General features: G+C 39.4%; 2 protein-coding genes across 8 annotated transcripts in view; both read right to left on the bottom strand.

The window, feature by feature from the left end:
* Positions 1-139: 139 nt before the first annotated feature.
* On the bottom strand, positions 140-2,332 carry lsm8 (LSM8 homolog, U6 small nuclear RNA associated). The gene is made up of 4 exons (XM_003448082.5): positions 2,114-2,332; positions 1,506-1,546; positions 1,035-1,162; positions 140-511 (listed from the first exon to the last, which is right to left on the bottom strand). Exons 1-4 carry the CDS (start codon positions 2,142-2,144, stop codon positions 421-423), a joined length of 291 nt encoding a protein of 96 aa, XP_003448130.1. The 5' UTR covers positions 2,145-2,332; the 3' UTR covers positions 140-420.
* A 1,052-nt stretch (positions 2,333-3,384) lies between these two features.
* The window catches only part of grip1 (glutamate receptor interacting protein 1), an 82,342-nt gene continuing 64,355 nt past the window's right edge, over positions 3,385-21,371 (bottom strand). For 6 of the 7 annotated variants that reach the window (XM_025899738.1, XM_025899734.1, XM_025899736.1 and 3 more), the window contains 12 exons: positions 20,795-20,875; positions 20,265-20,334; positions 19,305-19,450; positions 17,803-17,947; positions 16,830-16,969; positions 15,429-15,632; positions 15,196-15,349; positions 14,159-14,270; positions 10,539-10,649; positions 10,330-10,446; positions 10,094-10,240; positions 3,385-10,006 (listed from right to left, as the gene is read on the bottom strand). In XM_025899738.1, coding sequence (XP_025755523.1) covers positions 9,698-10,006; positions 10,094-10,240; positions 10,330-10,446; positions 10,539-10,649; positions 14,159-14,270; positions 15,196-15,349; positions 15,429-15,632; positions 16,830-16,969; positions 17,803-17,947; positions 19,305-19,450; positions 20,265-20,334; positions 20,795-20,875 — 1,736 coding nt within the window. In that variant the 3' untranslated portion in view covers positions 3,385-9,697. Of the gene's footprint in view, positions 10,007-10,093; positions 10,241-10,329; positions 10,447-10,538; positions 10,650-10,716; positions 12,614-14,158; positions 14,271-15,195; positions 15,350-15,428; positions 15,633-16,829; positions 16,970-17,802; positions 17,948-19,304; positions 19,451-20,264; positions 20,335-20,794; positions 20,876-21,371 lie in introns of those variants that run through there. The other variant, XM_025899739.1, reaches the window with a different exon arrangement.

Here is a 21,371-nt window from a genome sequence, read left to right as displayed (position 1 = left end):
CTCCTTTTCTTCTCAAATTTAAGAATCTAATTTCTTTCTCATAAAGTTTTCACTTTTTCCTCTGATCAATATCCTCTGACTAAAAAATATAATTTGTCAAACATTTTTGTTGAGTAAACAAACAACAAAAACGCTTTTCTTTTTCAGAACACAACAAATTAAACTTTATTTATTAACAGTCTCACATTGACAAAAAGACTTAGGAGCATAAAAAAGTTCCTCTAACATTTTCATCATCTCACTTCTTTATTTATAAAAAGTACAAACAGAAAACAAGAGCCAGGAGTCAGAGACAGGAAGCAGGCGAGCAAGTTATCAGGACGCTCCGGCTCATCCCGGATAATTAGCACACCTGCTCCTAAAACAGACTCCCATAAACTTTATTCACACAACAGTTACGCTATCATCAGGGGTCAAAGGTCAGTGAACGACAGAGTTGAGCGGCTCAGCTCTGATGTTTCCTAAATCCAGAGTGGAGTCCGTCTCCTCATCGATCTCCCCGATCACCGCTCTGTAACCAAAACAAGAAAAAGTGCAACCAAGAAAACAAACGAGGGGATTACAAACAAAAACAAACAAGAAGAACAAATAAAATATGAAAGGAAAACAATAAACAATGATAAACAAATTACATAACAGAACTGTTAACAATATTTAAACATTACATTACATTAAAATAAAACAATGTAACGAATCTATCTATCTATCTATCTATCTATCTATGTAGGTATGGATCCCCACACATCATTTTCCTCCTTGTTTAAGAATAAGAGTCTTTCTCTTGGTTTTCCTTCATAAAAATAATTTTAAACAAACAAACAAACAAACAAAAACAAAACTCTGATAGGGGAGTTTTTTCTTAACTCCTAATTATTAATTACCCCATTTTGCAATAACAAATTATATCTTAATAAAATAATAAAATTGGTAAACCATGTTAATCTGATTTTGTAGATTAAAATTCACATTAAGGCCTTACTAATTTGTTATCTTCAGTATTGATTCATCATCAACAAAGGTCAAACGTGACTTACACATTGTCGCCTCGGACAATGTAGAGTCCCAGCACCACCTGCTCGACCCCCTGACTGGAGCTGAACACTCGCTCATGACTCTCATCCAGGATCAGGTTGATGGTCTGATCAAAGCCCTTCAGAGTGCCCTGAAAAAACAAACTGACATGAATCAATGAGGACACGACTTACAATAACAATAACTTACAATCCAAAATAATTCTGACTTCAGTGAATCCTGATTATTGTGAGTGGTGAAGTTCTGCAGGGCCCACTGCTGTTTAAAATATAAATGAATAACGACTTTAATGCTTTCATTGCTTCCAGGTGCACTTGCTTGTGTATGACACGATTTTAAACACACCAGGCTCTGACCAGTCTTCGGTATGCATTTGTCTCCAATATAATTTAAGAATTGATTAAAAGTTTTTTTTAAAGTGATTTTGATCCCGGGTGATCGTCCAGTAAAGGTAAGGATGTGTTCAGACTCACCACAATCATCCTGCCGTCCGAGGTGACAATGGCCACGGTACCTGGATCAGCACGAGTTAAAGAAACAGCACCTTTATGGACCAAAACCTCTCTAATATTATTCAGAACGTACAAATAAGAACAATTATCATAACACCAAAATTGAAAGCTATGCCGCCCACCCATTCTGTCCACAAGAGGCGCTTGTAACCTTAGCTTCTGTCTGTTAATGAGCTCCAGCTTTAAAACTGTAAGTTGCATGCTTCCAAAATTTAAAAAAAAGAAGAGTTTACAGTTTTTCAAAGTGGTCCAGATGTGATGAGTCCTGATGTGTATGTGTGATCTTAACATGAATCAAACTGTGAAATCATTTACAGAACTTCTCTGATCAGCGGGTCCACATAATACAAACACGGCAATAAAATCCCGAGATTTCCCTCATTTTAAATGTGAAATCTACATTTAAGAAGTCTGAACATGTTTTAACTCAGCTCTGAACAACCCGTTTCTCACAGACATCTCTGAACTGCCGCTAATTAACAAAACAAGTAAGCATGCAGCTAAGCTAACTAGCATTTTTCCATTCATTCAGAGGGTTTGCACATTAGTGGCTAACGGCGGAAGGATACGGTTAATGTAGCTCTCCAACGCAGTGGACATCCTTTGTCCCGGGCTCGGTGTCTATTTATCCAGTGGGGTGGTCGATAAATACTTATAGTGGTAGTCCGGTGACAAAATAAAACCGTGCGCACTCGAACAGCAGCAGTAGCTAACGGCTAACAACACACTGGAGCGCAGACTAGAGCAATCAAACAGTGAGCAGGAACGACAGCAGAGCGCCGAGCGGAAGCGTCACATCCGGTTTGTGTTAGTTCTCAAAAAGAAAACACTAAAAACTGCAAAATTTAAAGAAATAAAAAAAGGTGGGAAAAAATGGGAAATGCAAAAGAAAAAAATGACAAATTTACTAGAAAACATGACAAGTTTATAAGAGAAAAGACACAAAATTATGATACAAATTGGTAAATTTATATGATAAACTATTCTTTTTGACTATTTCTTTAATGACTCTAAAACATCTGAGTTTATTTTCTCGCTTTTCACCCTATCCCTTAATTACTATCTTAAATGATTTTAAATATTTCTTTCCTTCCTATGCTCCATCATAGTTAAGAATCATTTCCTGTTTATTTCAATATATTTTCAGAGCCCTCAGATGCTTCTTTGAATAGTAAAAATATTTATGACTCTTCTGAAATATAAACAAATGTGATCCACAAACAAAATGGACACCGGACGTGATGTCATTTCCTATAACTAGAAAAAAACAAACAAGAAAATTGGTCATTGTTGTATAATTCCTTAAACAATTCTGAAAAACCTAAATTTTTTACAATGATGATTACCCTCAAAAATAATCATTGAAAAGTCCACGTGACAAAGAACATCCTGCACTGCTCTGTTAACTTACTACTAGAAAAGTTCTTTTTTTTTTTACTGTTATGTGGTTCTCACAGGAAAGGATGATTAAAAAATTATGATGATTTTTACCAATATAAGCCATTACCGTATTATTTAACTACCAAATACAATATTAAGCATTTAAAATTAGCTTAACATGGAATAAAACAGTTTTGAGATCTTTGGATAATTTAAGGAAATCTAGTTAATACTCTCTAAATGCATAACTATTACGTACACTTTAATGTAATTTTGAAAAATTAAAATAGTGGTAACCATGAGTGGTAAGATGTATTTGAGGAATTTTCAGCACAGGATAGACAGGCAGGTCATCAAATTTGCTTTTCTTTCTGTCAAAGACATAAAATGAAATATGTATTAAGAAAAAAAAAATCAAACTTGTGAGTGTTGATGTCAGACAACACACAGAGTCCAGTTCTCCCAGCAGGTCTTCATCTTTATTGTTGCTCAGTAATCGTCCATACAAAGGCGGGTGGAGGAGAGCAGTGGAGCCCGACAGGACAAACAACAGGAACGTCATGCTACCAAAGTATTAAATTTGTACAAAAATACTTTACAACATCCCTGTTCCTTTAAAGAAAAATACAGTTTGGTTGGTTGGTGAAGCTACATGGAAACTAATCTGACCCACTATTTCAAATGGCAGTGCAATGCACGTGTGTGTGTGTGTTAGTGTGTGTGTGTGTGTGGTTGTAGGTGGGTGGATGTCTTGCTGAGGTGAATCACTAGAGTGCAAATCCCTGCAATGTTACACACATACACACACACACACCCACACACACTCACACATACAGGCTCTAACAAATACACACCCACACACATGGTAATGTTAATACATGCGCACAAACACAGTGTGTATGGCTTTAGGTCTCACTCATCAAACCCTTGTGAAGCCACACCCCTCAGCCCTGTGGCTTGTTCCCATTGGTGGAGCAGTTCTCTTGGCTGAACCTTAAAACACTAACATCTACGTGTTAGCCCTGAATTCAAGGCATTAGCTCTGTATTAGCAATGTGAACCATTTCCTTAGACCTTGTTAGGTCTCTTTAATCAACCTGTAGCTACTACCTCGCCTAAATGCTAGCCGCAAGCTAAATTATAGTTCATGTTACTCATGTGCTAACATAAACCACAAATCAGTAGAGGCTGACATAAAACTGACATACTCTCTTGTTAGCAGACATTTTTAGCTCCTTGCTCTTATGTTTACCTACAAACCAACCAAGCCCTTGCTATGTTAAGTTGTAACCACACTAGTAAATAAGTGTTGAAAAATTGTACAGCTAACTTACCATCCATGTACTATGTGCAACTAGCCACATGTTATAGTTATGTTAGCTCTAATGCTCTGCATCAACTACCACATGCTAAACTGTAGTTCTATTATCTCCCATGTTAGCTTTTTGCTAACAAGAGAAAAACTTTGTTTTGCAAATGTAAGCCCTATGTTAAAGGTCTGTAAGGGCTGTGCTGGTACTAGCCGTGTGCTAACATAAAAACTTTAGCTTTGGATAGCTCTTTATTCATATGCTAATTAAATTATTTTTATGCTTATTAACTAATAAATATAGCAAGAAATGGGTGTTACATATAGAAAGCCTAATTTTCTTGTTCTATGTGTATAGTCATGTGTTATGGTTAGACTAGCCCTATGCTCAGTGTCTGCTAGATACATACTAATCATATGTTAGTAATGTCCTCAGACCAAGTTAGGCTGCTCACTTGTCAGTTGAATTTGATGTGTGGTATACTGCTTTTGCTAAAATTAGAAACCGTAACTTAGTACTAACCATAAGCTATATTATAGCTCTGTTATCAACATGTAAGTTATGCATTAACATAAGCCAAAAATCAGTAAGAGATTTTCAATGAAGCTAAAATACCCTTATGTTAGCATTGTCTGTATTACGTAAACCCTGTGTTCAGCATCTGCTGGTCATATGCTAAAATGTATTTCTATTATCTGTTATGTTAGCCTAATGCAAATAAGAAAAAAGTCTTTATTTAACACATTAGCCTGATTTTAACAATGGGCACGAGCTGTGCTTAACTGTGTCCTGACATACAATAGGATGTTACGATAAATGTTAGCCTTGGCTAGCTGTTTAAATATATGCCAACCAAGTTCTTTCTTTGTGATTAGCCAATAAACATAATAATAAATGGATATCAAACACAACCAGCCTATGGTCCTTGTGTTATGTCTGTTATGATTACGCTAGCCCTTTGTTCAGTGTCTGCTAGCCATATGATAGTTATGTCCTTAGATCAAGTTAGCCTACTCAGGTGTCAGTGGAATACCACCAATAGAGCTGTTTCAGCCTTTTTATAGTCAAGATGCTAAAAGACATTCTTTAGCTCTACAGCTAACCATACCTTAGTGAAGTGCAAGGTTTGTGCTAACAATACACAGACTGTGCTGGTACTGGGCTAGCTGTGTGCTAACATAAAAAAATGTTGGCTAAATTTTATCTTTGGTTAGCGGTTTTTACCCATGTGCTTACAAGTCTCTTGCTATGTTTATTAGCTAGTAAACATAGTTAGGATAGTAGTTCCCTTGTACTGTGTATATAATTATGGTTACACTAGCCCTGTGCTCTGCGTCTGCTAGCTTAATGCTAACTACATACTAGCCATTTGCTTGCAAAAAAAAAAAACCCATCTGAGCATTTAGAAAATTTTGGGTAGAACAGAACAGCCAATGACAACTATCCACATAGAAACAGCCAATCAGAACGCTCTAATCCAAAGCACAGCAGCAACTATTGGACTGTTTGGCTCAGGGATGCTGAGGGAGGGTTCTGATTGGCCACTATAAATAGTGAGTTAAGACTAAGGTGAGAGCAGGAAGATGTTGACATCACTCGAAAATAAACACTCACTCACTCTCTCTCAGACACACACACACACACACACACACACAAGTGTTTACCGTCACAGGTTTCCTGTTTTAACAGGATTTTTTTCTTTTGTAACATAGTTTTTGTGATTATGAGATGGTGTTTTCAGGGTTTGATGGTTTTTGATGTGAACAGCGATGGGGACTGAACTTTTTTTTTTTTAAATCTATTTTACATATTTTCTGGTTCAGTCACCATGGAAACAAACAAACAAACAGAATTGACAACAGTCAATCAAAAAAACACACCAATTGATTAGCATAAGAGATCACTGTCACTGGGGCTGGGGATGGGGAGGGGAAGTCGGGGTAGGGGCATGCGTGGCTTCTTCCTGGAAGCTGATTGGTTGTCTTTGTGTGTGAAAAAGAACCAATCACAGACAGGCAGGGAAGGAAATGTTTATGTTTCTGATTGGTTCCAGCCAATCAGCTGAATTTTTCAGAACTGCCGTCCATCATCCTGGTTGCCTATTGGTCAGGGGGTAGATTGGGTGGGACTTGAGGTGGGAGGGGCTTAACTGGCCTTGTGTTTAACGTGTAACATACACACACACAGACACGCACACATACATACACAGTGTGGCCAGTCCAACAGGTGTAAACAGTAGAAAAAGTATTATTGAACTTGCTCAGTGTCATCATCATCATTATTATTGACAGCGTGGTTACCGTAACTCTTCCAGCCTGTAGCTCGTTCATGGCACAGAACAAAAATTTTAACAGTAAACCCTTCGTTTCATTTAGGATGCTCCGATCAGTATCAGCTGATCATTAGTAAAAATGCACTGATTTTTTTCTAAAGGTAAAATCCACAAATAATTATTTTTTTTTAAAAAAACGTAAAGAAAATGTCCTTTATAATATAAATAAACAAATTTCTCTAGTTGACATATTAAAGCATATAAAGTAGCTGTTCTGTAGCTTTGGATCCTACCACATCCTCCCTTAGCAGATGGAGTGTGCCCAGTGTTGCAGAGGTTCCCTTTTTTGTCTATTTTTTAACTTAGCTTGCCAAACAATTTAATTAGAAACTGCATAATTAAGAAACACGTTTATAGGAAATAGCCATTAATAGATGGTTTTGCACAAAATATTTCAAACTGTTACTTTTAATGGCAGGCAATGCATTCCCCAATTCCTAAGAAGATATGGACTATAAGCACTTTCGGACCAAAAAGCATTAAAGATGTATAGCTTTCCAAAATACACTTTCCAAATATACTAAGCTAAGCATGGTTTGCAGATTCGATTCTATTCACACTGCCTACATAGCAAAGATGGACAATTTATTTTCCCAAGGGGACACATGCTAAACTGGGACTGTTTTGGAGGGCTGCACCAATAAGCTGAAATAAGTTCTGCTCAATATTATTTTTAGGTTATATATAGGTGCAGCGCTCCACAACAGTCCCAGTTTCTCATGGCCTCCTCCTGGAGCATAGATATGCAGAAGTCATGTAAAATCTGAATAGCATTTAGTATACATGAAAAATCATATTATGTTGCCTCCACATAGAGCCTAGGTAAAGTCATTTCTCTGTGCTTTGTTCCATTTTTTATCGCTAAGAGTTTTATATACTCAGCTGATGTTACACCCGATTTTATGCAGGCTTTTTAAATGTACTTTTTTGTAATTACCCTCTGCAAATTTTAACCGAAACTCTTTACCACAGCAATTTATGTGTTGAAATGTTTTGGGTTGTGTGCTGTGAAATTTTTCCTTTCTAACCCTACTCCAATTTCTTCAAGAAGCTTTAGTGATGGCTAGCGGTTCTCCAATCGTGCATATCATGTGTATCCTAAAAACTAACAAAGGCTTGTTTAACAAGACCGATAAAAAGTTCTCTGGTCCGAAAGCACCTTATCTTTGTCTTTTCACTAGTTTCAAGCTGAGGTGCAACAAACATCATAAATATATATGCAGCTGCAGGTTTTCCTGCTAATTACAAACCAGTATCATGTTTCAATGTCCAGCTCTGGTTTAAAATTTTAAAACAGTGTTCCCCCAGAGACCAACGTCTCTGCTCAGATGGTAACTTTTCTTATATTATTCATCTGTATAGCAGCAATGTTTAGTAATGATGTAAATTTTGTGAATGGCGTCATAAAATATTAGAACTGTCAGTTGTAATTTGTGGAGAATTTAGGAAATTAAACAGTGATAGAGAGCAGGTTACATAAATTATAGCAGCCGTTCAACAGTGGAGCCAAAGTACAAGCCAAACCTTGTACAGTTTTGCTTCGGTAAAGTGCATAATCAAACTTGAAAAACTACACCTGGTAATGCCCACAGGAATAAATCTCTGGGTTGCCAGACAAACTAGCTACAGAGGTCTTTCCTTTTGTACTGTTTAATTTGGATATCTCTTCAGGTTTCCATGTCACGTTGAGCATTTATTTTAAGGAGGTACATCTCATCATAACCTTATGGATCCAGCCTTATATACTTGCAAAACCTCACTTAACCCCAACCATTTTTGAGCTCGACCTCTCTTTCTATCACCATTTCCACTTATACCCTTTCTTCAAAACTTGCAGTTAACCAGGACCATTTTATTCTCATCTCTTAAACCAACCTTCGGTCCAGTTTCTTGTGGGATCTGTACCTTCTTGTTCGAAAGCTTCTTTCTTTAATTCTGTGTGGGGCAGTGCCTAAAACTACCTTTCCATCAACCTTCCAATGTCAAGCATAACTACTTCGAAAAGTTACACCTTCAGTAATTTCAGACTTACCCTGTCTTCTGCATTTGAACAATCTAGTTTTTAGTGTACTGAGGACCAGTGATTCCAGCTGGTTAAATATCAAATAGAAGACTTTGTCATAAGGCTTTCTTATACACAAGCATAAGGATTTAGTAATCAGTATATGTTCAGTAATATCATCAGATGTAGACACTGATCAGAGCATCCCTAGTCTCGTTGGCAACTGTTATGCCCATCAGCAGGTTTCGGTATCTGGACTAGTGTCCCATCAGTCTTTGTGCTGCTGTGGATCTCGGCCAAATGCCACAAATCTGGTTCTAGTAGGCCCAGGATCCAGGATGGACTTCACCAAGCACTGGCCATGGCAATGGCACAGTATCCATAGTTCCTTGGCCAGTGAGACCGCAAACATTAATCATGCTTTAACCAGTAAGACAACTATATTTGCCTCTGGTTTCACTAGAAACAATAGCCATTGTCCTGATCCCACTAAGACCAGTACCTGTGTGTCTTGGTACGCTAAGACTACTGGCTGAGGTTCTTGCTTAGTAGGACTTTGGTGGAACCTGGAGCCATAATTCCAGAACCCATGTGTCTTCAACCTGGAATTCTAGGCTTCTAGAACCAGTAACCATCAATCTTAAAAGAGTAAGACCATTGGCTGTGGCACTGACTTCATAGGATTATATTTCTCGGCTTGTAGACCATTAAGACTATTGGCTGTAGTTGTGGCTTCAGTAGAACCAGTAGCCATGGCTCTAGGCTAGAAGGATCAATAACTATTAATCTTAGACCAGGTAGGTCAGTAGCCCCAGTTGTGGCTCTAATAGGATCATTAGAATTCTGGTTCCAGTGACACCAGTAATACCAGTATACAGAACTGGTTCAGGTTAAAAGGTGTGGTGTTGTTCCAGTCCATCACTGTGCTTTCAGGCTGCTTTAGCAGTTCAAGGGTCAAACTATAGTAGTCAAAGGTCATCCAGAGGGTGTGTGTAGCACCATGGGCGGTCTACTCCGAACCAGTTTAAACCGGTTTTAAATCAGTTTGATTCAACTTTGTTGTCCCCTTTTTCCTCACGACCTCTCCAGTCTGGTGTGGTTGAATCCAGTCTGACATAATTTTTGTCTGCTATAAGGAATTGTTTGTAACCTGCCCCATCCCAATCCCTGCCCCAAAGCCATCTCCTGGTTGGCTCCACTTGATTGGACCGCTGTCCTCTCCCTGGCCAACAGAGAGATCTGAGGGTCCCAGGTCACTGCCAACTGGCTGAGAGGAGTGGCTGCTGTTGGTTGTGCCATCGGTGTGATTGGCCATCAGGGTAGAGGAGGAAGAGGATGAAGGGTTTCGGCTGATTACAAGCTCCAAGCGGTTTGGAGACTCTGCAATCAGGGGAACTACAAGGCAGCAGTCAAAGTCCCTGGTCCGCACATGGTTAATCTGTAAGAAAAAAAAATCTTAATTTAAACCAAGAAACGAAGAGTTGAAGGCTGTGGGGAGATTAGTGAAACTGGTATATTTTTGTACCTGTAGTATTCGGTCATAGGCTTTGAGACCACCCCGTTCCGCTGGGCCTCCGGGTCGGATGTTATTAACATAGACGCCGCGGTCCAGCAATCCATCAGAAACGCTGAAACCAAAATCCTCGAGGTCTGTCGCCTTCTCCAGAGTGAGCTATGAGTACAAAAACACACCTGTCAGTTAATAAGGATCACAGGGTTTGTGAACCTCCCTAAGGAGAGCAAATACAGGCCAAACATTACCTTGTGAAGTTCCACAGGGTTCTGGTTTAGGATGTCATTTACTTCCTGCCTCATCTTCCTCATGGCGAAGGCTCGGCGCTGAGGGTCAGAGGGCAAGGTGTTGGATCGAGGAGTCACCTGAGAACAATCATGAGAAACTTGTCTTCAAAAACAATATATCACAAAATAACACATATCACAGAGAGAGGTCAAAGGTCAGTTGCATGTACTTGTGGTCTGGAGTTGCTGCGCTCCTGGAAACTCGCCTGGCGCCCCAGAGTGCTCCGCAGAGGGGTGGGATCATGGTTTAGACTGAGGGTGGAGCCTGACATGATGGTAGCCTATGAGAGTCAATCAGAGAACAGCAAGCGCAAACATCCAATCAGAACCAGATAAATAGAAAACATGGTAATTAAAGATTGCTGCCTTTGAACCCAGATGGCAGGAAAGGACCTCTTTCTAATGATACATCACTATTATTTACTGTGCCTCTACTGATGTTTCTGAATATCCATTCCTAGGATCTGCTGCTGTTTTTGAGCAGGCTCAACTGTTGTCACCATTGACTGTTTTAACTCATATTTACTGACAGGATCTATTGTTTTGTACAGTTTAAGGGCCTGTAATATGAAGCAGGTTCAACATAACAAGAAAATCTGGCTTCACTTACTCTGATATCAGCAAGCAGCCACACGAAGGTGGTTATTGGTACCATTCAGGTCTATACAGTAAACTGTTTGGGGGAGTTTTTTGGCATACACTCTTTATATTCCCAGTGTGTCATTATGTTTTCCACTGCTTTTAGATTTAATTTTAATATTTATGAACTGTGGAATTTTCTAACCTAGCAGTAAGTTTGACAACACCTATCAGGAGCTGATGATCTCTCTATAATAAACACACACCAGCCACATTTTTTTCCTTCTTTTTTTTTTTTTAGGTAAACCTTGCTATTACCTGGTTGCAGAACTATCTTAATTCTTTGTGGCACAGATTTAACAAGTTGCTGCAGATTTTCTCAGCTACATGTTAAAAATGGGAATCGCCCATTCCACTGCATCCCAGAGGTGCTCTATACTGATTTTGGAGGCGGTTTGACTACAGTGAAGTCATTGTCATGTGCAAGGAACCGGTTTCTGATGACTTGAGCTTTGTGGAACAGCAAATTGTCCATGAAGATGGGTGCACTGTGGTTACAGAGGGATGGACTCGATCAGGAATAATACTTGATACAACAAGACAAGTTGGATCCAATCTTTCATGTTGTTTCCAATCTTTCATGTTGTTTATGCCAAACTAGCTGACAGGATAGGCACCTGGTGTGGTCTTCTGCTGTTGTAGTGCTATAGTCCATCACCCTTCTGAAGTCCAAGTTGGAACTTCTGCATGTCATCTTGACCAAGTCTACATGCCTAAAATGCACCAAGTTGCTGGTATTTGATTGGGTGATTAGCTAATTGCTTTAACAAGCAGCTGAACAGGTATACCTAATAAAGTGGCTGGTAAGTGTATATTACTCTATTTAAGGCTTATAGGAAAATAAAATTGCTTTAAAATGGCAGTTCTCCTTTTTTCTTACTGATCATTTTCAGGGAAAGAAAGACTACATACTAGTCATCAAGGTCTGACAGATCCTTTAAGAATCAATACTGATTGGTCAGTAGACTATGGCTTTGTACATGCACGACTCTAATGTACCAGCATAATCTAATAAGACATGAACTCTGAAAGCTCAGCGTTCAACCTGAAGTTAGCTGGCTAATCATAAATCCTGCTTCGTAGTACAGACCTCTACAGATTCTACTTTTTAGCTCACCCAGAGGATTTCAACTCTCTGTCAATGTTTGATGATTGTGCTTATTTTCCACATCACACCCTTTTTTTAAATGGCCAAGCTTCCCAACCGATGCCCACTTCAGCCAATCAGAATCAAGAACTCATCAAACGCATGCATGACTGACAGATCTGCTTCATGACTGGCAAAACAAAACTACCCATGAGGCCTTGCGCAAGCTCTCCAAGCATGCCTTGCTCAAACTGCCATGCCCGGTGCAACAACATGACTCTGCCATGTGACTGTGTTTGGAAGCTGGGTGATGTCACTAAGATGTCACAATGACGTCACCATGGTCTGCTGTTAGAATGCGGTTAGAGTCACATTCAAAACCAGCAAACATGTCAGATGTTTGACAACGCTGGAGGTCCAGTTAGAGGAGACAGAAGAAGAGGAGGACAGGAGGAGTTAGTAGAGGGGAGGGAGGATGGGGAATACCAGAGTGAGGAGGTGTGTCTCCTTTCCAGACTCCTGGAAGAGAAGGAGTCTCTTTTTTACTTCTGTGTGCCAGAGAAGGTATAAACATGTAGTTCTTTCAGCATGAATTGGACAAATATGACTAAACTTTGACTGTCAGTTGTCAGGGCTGAACAATAAGCCTCTCATCAGTGTTCACATCACTACATGATCATTTGTGTTAACAGTTTTTGTACAGTTCAATAATTAAAGTGATTATTATTTCAGTTATATATGGTTTGTCTTCATTCTTGTGGATGTTTGATGTGGTTTTTAAGTGTTTCTGTGGATAAGAAGAGCATTATAGTATATCACAACTGAGATTAATGACTTCCTGCCTATGTTGCTGTTCAAATCAAAATGTTAATGTCATCCTGTAACAGTGTGGTGTATCAGGCATAGGAATGCTACAACTGTTTATTACAGAAGTATAGACCACTTCTCCAAAGCCAAGCAAGAAGACTTGATCTGGCTTGCTGTCCAAACGTTAAGTACTTCTGACAGTGTGGTGCAGGGGGCACAAAAAGTTTATCTGTTTTAAAAAAAATGCTTAATTAAGACTGTAAAAAGTTCTCTTATGTTGAGCGTCTGTTTCAAATGGTGTTTCAAAAATGTGGACTTCAAACTACAAACCAGTTTTTAAATTGTGTTGATCAGCCAATTAAAACCGCAGTTATGATAAATATTTTATGCTATCCTTCCTTTCTTCATGTTTAGTGCAGGAAGAAGCTATAAAAATGTGATTTTCTAAGGACAGTGACAGTGATATCAGAGAAATTTCTGACATTTAGTCTGTTTGGACCGTGTTCTTAGTGTGTAGGGTAGTTTTTTTTTGTTTTTGTTTTGTGCGTCATAACACTGAGACGACTACTGAATGTCACAGATCCTGGTCAACAATCCACCAATGGCAGACTGCAGTGTAAACGCTGTCTCCTGGTAATCCACAGGAGGAGTGATACACCTTCAAGGTGTCAGGCCTGTGATGTGCCCCTGTCTTATGGTAGACAGCAATTTAATGTAAATAACTACTACATTTGTACAATTTGAAATTTACAATTTATATTTGCATTTCAATGTTTGTGGTTTTCACACTAATAAACTAATGAACTTTTGCAACTCTGATTTTTTGTTTTTTGTGTGATTTTAGGTCAATTGTGTTAATACAGTACGTCAAAATGAAAAATAACTGTAAAGACATACATGTGAGATTTTATTGAAAAGAGTTACACCAAACAAGGCAAGGTAAGCAGTTTTTAAAGGTGAAATCAAAAACCAAATAAACTCAACTCCAGAAGGTTAAAAAATTAGCCTTAATCATTCATCTTTTCAACATTTTTTCTGTATCTTCTTTGAGAAAAGCCAGCTAATCAAACTTTACAGTGTAGATGCTGGTATCCATACACCAGAGGGCGCTGCAGAAAGGCATTAACATCTGAGAATTCTTCATTTGCTGAATAAAAACTTCAGAAGCCCTACTCCAGCTAATACTCTACTCTTATTGTAAATACTTCTTCTACTGCTAACACTTCTCACTACAGTAGTTTTAGTGGCGTTCCTCACCTCCAGCTCTCTGAGGATGCCGCTCTGTCCACAGGTCTCCAAGTCCTCCAGAGCCTGAGACCAGAAGTTCTCCTCCTGGTCTGGTTCTGTCCCATCATGTCCGACATTAAACCTGAGAGGGAAAGGTAACAGGTCAACCAATCAGAAAGAAGAACAGCATGATGAGTACACACACACACACACACACACACACACACACACGCACAGGAAGCTAGTGGTCATGCTGGAAAGTGTTTTTTTAACAGTAGGGGACATGGGCAGTGACGACATACACATCCACCAGGTATTGATATCGGTGTGGCGGGGGTTAAAGGTCATCAAGTGAGGGTATCTGCTGGAGGTTACTGGGGTCACAGAAGACTGTGTGTGAAGGGTTAAAGGTCAAAGGTCACTGTGGTACCTGCTGTCAGAGATTAGACCGCTGGGCAGATTACAGCCTCTGCAGAAAGACACACTACTGTTATTGCTGTTAGCTCAGCGCTACATACTCCATTGTTCTGGATGAGGAATGCTAACAGCTACAAAAGATATGCTGCAAAATGTATCTGTGCACGTCCATCTTCAGGCCTCTATTCTGATGTGCTTCTGGGTTTAAGGGTGTACACATACTAGGCAAGCTCAGTTTGTTTAGAATGATCTTATCACACAGTTTGAGCATCAGTGTCATAGTCTCAGTGAACTGCACCAGTTTGTGATGTAGAGGAGGAGGATCGAGTATCTGTACCGCCAGTATTTGATCTGTATCTGATCATTTATGGGAGAAAACTTGAAAAATTCCATTCTGAGTATATTTGGAAATCACATATAACTGTGTGTCATAAGTGGCTGCTCAAAACTAGTATGAAAAGCATATTAATCCTTCTCCCTCCTCTCTACCAGTTTTGACTAATCGTGTTGAGCAAAGTACTTTAAGCCCTGAAAACAGCTTGATTAAACCTGGAACAGTTGAATACTGTCTGTTATATAACAAAGGTTATTACAGTTTTCTTTACTCAAGCTTTTATGTTTTTCACTGTGCCGTTCACTCAGTCTCTCACCCTCCGAGAGGTGGGCGGTCCCAATCATCGTCACTCAGACCCAGATCCGACAGCGGATTGGCTCTCTGGCGAGTGGAAGATGATGAATGGCTGTTGCTTGTCTTGGCGCTGCGCCACTCGTGGAAACTGTACGGTGACGACTGAAAAGTAGGAGCTACACACACCAGCAAAGGAGAAGTGTTTCATTACTGAGGCATTACTGAGGTCAGCAGAGGTCAGAGGTCGGTCCCTACCTGGGGTGGTGAAGCTGCTGTCCATGTTGGATCCATCCCAGGACTCCACAGCGCTGTCCACGGACGGCAGTGTGCTGAACGCTCTCTGGCTTGTCGGAGGTGCAACCATGACAACAGGCTCCTCCTCTCCATCCTGGTTCTCCAGGTTAGGCCCCACCCCCGGCCCCAGACCTGAGCCAATCATGCAAGATTTTGGGCTCGACACTGCAGACAGACGGAGTACGTTTGTCAAACCGCCAATGTGCGTTAGTGAATATAAATGTGTAAACCTGTCACTCCACTGGAAGTGACACTGTGTCCCATCCCTTTAATGAGCTGTACGGTCAACTCTTCCCCTACCACAAGAGGTCGCCACAGTGTTACGGGTAGCTGTGCATCTTTGATTCGGGAGCTTTAATCCCTTCCAGACAGAACAGAAGGGAATGTATGCACCACCAAACTATGGAGCCACTTAATGACCTGTACAAATAACGACCATCATTCAAACCTCTCCATGATGTGTTAACAGCAGCGATGGTATAAAAGTGCAGGTCATAAAACTTCCCTAATGAAATCAGACTTTAAGTTACAGTAAATTATATTCAACATGTGCTCTGTGGAGGACTGTTTATAAAAATGGTTCTAATTCCTGAACAGTTAATGTTTAACTTTGTTAAACAGCCTGAATTAAAGCTTAAAGTCTGACTGTTCGATTTAACATCCACACCTCCTCCACAGCTTCAAGCTGGATAAAACACAAAGCAACAAAAAGGAAGGTTGATGCCGAGGAGGGAGACTGGGTTGCCAGTTTCTTTTTTCAAAGATCATAACTGGTGCTGATATTTTGATGTTTGAATCATTTGAGTCACAGACGGGGAACAGAGGCTTCAGAAAGTCGCTGAAGTGAAACGATGCATTCAGCCACTGCACAATGTGTCTCTCTGAGCCCATCTTAAAGCGATGGAGCTGTAAAAGGAGGTTTCCTTTTCATGTGCAGCCAGTTTCACAGCAGAAGGCTTGGCTGTTTGGTACAGGTAACTACACGATCAAAAAGCTTTTACTTTTCTTTCCGTTTAAAATGAAAACTCCCACACAGCTGCTGTAAGATCAGGCCTAGGAAACAGTCTGTGGGCTGCTTGTGTGCAAGAACAAAACTTATAAGTTATTATTTTGCTTTTATATCAGGACATATTTGTTACAATTAAATGCCCAAAGCTGGTGAAACAGGTGGTCGTGAATTATTCTGCTTTATTAATAGTTTATAAAGGCTACTGAGTGATTGTTACTGGTTAAGTAAGCTGTATGAGACACACTACACATGCCTGGCCCATGAAGTGTATCGCATTTTCCTGTGTTTTGCATTTGCTGTTGATGCTCTTGATTATGGGCAGTGTTTATGGTGTGAAAAAAGCGTCTACATACGTTCTCCCTGCTTCTTGATCTTCAACGTGACCGTCTCGCCCGCCTGCTGCAGCAGACTGATGGCTTCACTCAGTGGTTTCCCCTTCAGGCTGCTGCTGTTGATCGCAAGAATACGGTCGCCTACATGGATCGCACCCGTCCTGTAAACAACACCAAAACACAGAGAAATACACACTCAGGGTTCAGCAACTCAAAAATCATACTTGATAAGACTTTAAAGAAGACTGGAACTGACTTAACAGTCTACAGGGAAATACAAATATACTTATACACAAAATAGAACGAGAATCATTTCTGTAGTAAAAAGGTGAAAACCCAATAAACGATGAGGAAAATAATTATTTTTAAACAGCAGAGGGCGACACTCTCCACTTCATCTGGCATCCTAAGCTTATCATGTCTGTCACGGTTTCGCTCCATATTTCATTCCTCCAGTCACTGATGTTATTTTTAGAAAGATGAAAAATCTTTTCTTATTTAATATTTCCTTAATTTTTTATAGTGAGACCATTTAGATGGCCAGCGCTGATACTGTATTTCCTATTTTATACATCATTAAACTTAATCCCTCAGATTTAGGCAGCCAGCTTTAGTATTTCCTCTGTTTACAACCTTTGACATAAAGGTGGCGGTTACACAAACAACCCTGGTTCTAAGCTTCTTAGTGTCTGAGTTTCTGTAAATAAAATGTTGTATTAAACACAGAATGTATTTAATACTTATCCAGAATCATACATAACACCAGCAGGGAACTACTAAAGACAATGAAGCCTTCACTAACAATAATAAACATCTATTTATGTAATTTTATGGAACTTTATAGTGAATAAATGTGATCCTCCAAATAGCTGAAAAGAACAAAAAACTAGATGTACCGATTAAGTGATTAAATCTACAAACTTGACACATTTTCTACAGGTGTGACCTGTAATTTATTTTTTATGTAATGTAATAAGAGTTCATGTGTGTGCACCTCTCTGCCAGCCCCCCCTTGCTCAGAGAGGAGATGATAATGGGGTCGAAGGGCTCCTCAGTGCCTGAGATGGTGATTCCCAGCGGACCACCATAGCGTTGAAGCTCCACTGTGTAAATGATGCTGCCAGACACCTCCTGTTCATCTGAAACATTCAATAAAGATCGATTCCACATAAGGTCAGTGGTGAACAGATGATCAGGAGAAGACGGCATGGGAAGGGATGATGTGGTGACACAGACTAAAACACGCTAAAACTAGGCCAGAAGTGCAACGTTTGTCCTGAAAGTAGCATTAGACAAAAAAACCAAAAGGTTAATCAGGTGTTCAGGGATGTTCCGAGAACACCTCCTTTAAACCTTGAGTAGGTTTTCAGGGACTTGAGGTCCCTGTGTACCCTTAAGAGCAGCTGAGGACATTTAGAAAACCTTGACTGGGCTCTATATCCCTATTAAAATGTTATGAAGTTCCAGGGTCTACCATAGGTTTAGTGAATGAAACCCCTCAATCAAGGTCAAAGTATTCAGCAATGTTTGAGTTAGTTTTGAGAAAAAAAAGCCACCCTGGTAAGACACTTGAGAGTCCTTGAGAAGTTGAAGGCATTGTCAAGACCACTAAAACGTCCTCAAGGATATTTAGAACATTCAGAGGATTGTTCAAAAAGATTTCAAGCAAACTGTTTGCTTTTCAGTCGTCCTTCAGGACGGCTGACGATCCGGCTCTACATCAGGTTGTAGTAGTACCTTAGTAAATTTCTGTTCGTCCTTACGGATGATTGAGTAGATTTAGAAAATATGAATGGGGTCCTGAAGGATTCAGGGATGTTCTAGTTAGTGTTGAAGATACTTTAGGGAACCTTGTTAAGATTGTGCTTGTCCCTTAGGGTCACTGAAAAGGTTTGAAAGAATTTGGCCATCCTGAAGATCAATAACAAGATCCTAAATGTTTTTGAGAACATTCATTTTTTGGAAGAAGATTTCAAGAATAATGGATTAGTTTCTAGTCCTTGAAGACTCCTGACAGGTTTTGATCAAGTTATGATTAGATTTAATGTTTTTAAGTTTGTCTTAAAATGATACAAGACAAATTCATTGCCTTCTAGAGAGTTTAGAGAGTCCTGATGGGGTCCTAAAGTACAATAAAACTGTCATAAAGATGCTAAAGATCTCAGGATTGTCAGAAGATTAGTGAAGATTTTATGAGCACCAGTTTGGCGCCTACATGCTTTTAAGTACCACTGTCTTTTCACTTATTCAGAAGGATTTAGGTGTGACTGTTGGCGTTGCTAAAGCTCTTTAAATATGATCTTTTGAGGAGAATTTGGAAAGGTCCCACAGCTTATTAAAGCTGGCAAGTAGGTCACCACAGAATGACTCTAGAGGCTCTTGTAAAGATTTTAGTATGCTCCTGTTTTAAGGAGGATTAATGATACTGTGGGCATCCCTGAAAGCTGGCTTATCATTCGGCCTCTTGCTTTTGGGGAATAGACTTAAAAGCGATACCAGAGTTGTCTTCATCTTTGCGGATCTTCAGTTTGACGAGCTCCTCACACTGCTGGAGGATCTGAACAGCTTCCTCCATGGAGCAGTTCTCCACACGGATGTTATCAATGGCCAGCAGCTTGTCTCCCAGCTCCAACGTCCCTGTCCTGAAAACACATTCAGGTAAATTAGAGGAACAAGTTTAATAAAGAAGTCAATTGAGATAGTTATTATGTCATATTATCATAATCATGACTGCAGTGCATCTGCTTTATGGACAGGATGGAATTTAGCATTAATATCAGTTATTCAACATATGAAATATAACCTTACGAATCTTACATGAAGATATGTTAACTTGTACATGAAACAGGAGCTAAGATGTTGCTTTGGGTTTACACCATGAGGTACAACTTAAACCAGTTTTTTAGGCTTTATTTGTTTACATTTTGGGAAAATTAATACATCATTTTACCAAATATCAGTTCTTTTTTACTAAAATGCAACTTCAATCCTGAAATGGTAAATCCTGATGATACTCAGGCAAGTTCTTTAATTAATTTTTGTCCCTATTTTCGGTGCGTTTATTGTTATTTATTTGTAAAGGACATCGAAGCTGGAAGATATCCTCTGAAATTGGTCCAAAATGTTGTAAAACTGCTGGGACTTCCTTTTCCATATGAAGGTCTATAACTACTCCTCTGCTTCCTGTTAGATTCCTTCTAAAAGTCCTGCAGAGTAAACAGATGCTACCTGCCAGCAGAAGCCCTTTAGCTCATATTCTGCTTCACAGTCCAAAACACATGACCTACAAACCACAACATGCACAGGCCTGGACCGTTAGCCTAATTAACCAAACACGTACAGGCGGCAGTCTGAGGTTTAACACAGCTGACACTCTTTTATTTTAGCCTCACATACTGTGTGTAGAGTTCAGCCTAGGTTAGGTTTAAGAGTTAGTTTAGCCATAGTTTGTGTCACCTGTGTGCGACGCTGCCTTTCTTGATGTCCGAGATGATCAAAGGATCACCTGGTTTCCTGTTGGACGGAGCTGCAGACACACAAAGAGACGAGTTGGAGATGAAACAGAAAACTGTAAATAATTAAATCTGTTTACACCACTACAACCAGAAGTAACGATTAAATGTTAAAGGGGAAAAGTAAAATCAAAGCAGGAAATGTAATATTGAAGTGACACCCAAGAGGAGGTCGGGCTGGATCTGGTCTGATGAAATCCCTCATTCAGAATGAAAATTTCATTTCCCTGATGTGTAAACATGATGAAACACCAAATTAAATCATTTAATAAAAAATAAAACTACTGTCACTGACAATAAAAAGACTTTTATAATATTCTTGTTGCTTGTTTTGGCATTGGCACTCTTTCTTCTGCCCTAATTAATCAATAATTAACACACAGAGCTGTGTTACTAATAAAGTCTATTTAAACCATCCACTGTAGCGACCTCACATTAGTGTATGTGTTTGCGTAGTTGTTTCTCTTTACTTACAGCTGATGGTGATTCCCAGTTCCACTCCTGGTTTCTTTGGGAGCTTTACGTGGAACGTGCCTGAACTGGGGATGACTGATTCTGTCCAGAAAGATGGAGACATTTCAGCAGTAGAAATGTTTAATTTACTGTGAAATACATCAGAAGAGGAATAAAGGCTTTCTGCTCAACATCTTCTCAGTCAGAATCAGGTGGTTAAGCTTCTGTTTGAGACTTTAAATCATATGCTCTGTATACAGACCTGGCTGGATTGATGAGAAATGTTTATAGAAGATCAAAGTTCAAAACTTAGAGGTGATCGTACATAAAAACCTTTCCTGCAAGTCAAAAATCTTTAATGTCATTTGTGATGACATCTGTCTGTTTTGTAGCTATTATGTTAAGGATGTTCAGGAAGTTTTTTGTGCTGTCCATTTGTACATTTTATTAATTTATTAAGTGAAGCATTGAGATTATTAATTGTTACTATCAACACTGGCTGATAGAGACAAAAAAAGACTGCTACAGATTCACACTGGGCGTAGGTGCTGACAGTTGGTCACGTAACATTTAACTTCACCATTATTAGATGACACAC

The sequence above is a fragment of the Oreochromis niloticus genome, linkage group LG17, assembly GCF_001858045.2.
Source record: "Oreochromis niloticus isolate F11D_XX linkage group LG17, O_niloticus_UMD_NMBU, whole genome shotgun sequence".
Lineage (NCBI taxonomy): Eukaryota > Metazoa > Chordata > Actinopteri > Cichliformes > Cichlidae > Oreochromis > Oreochromis niloticus.
This window is presented reverse-complemented; position numbering and strand designations above follow the sequence as displayed.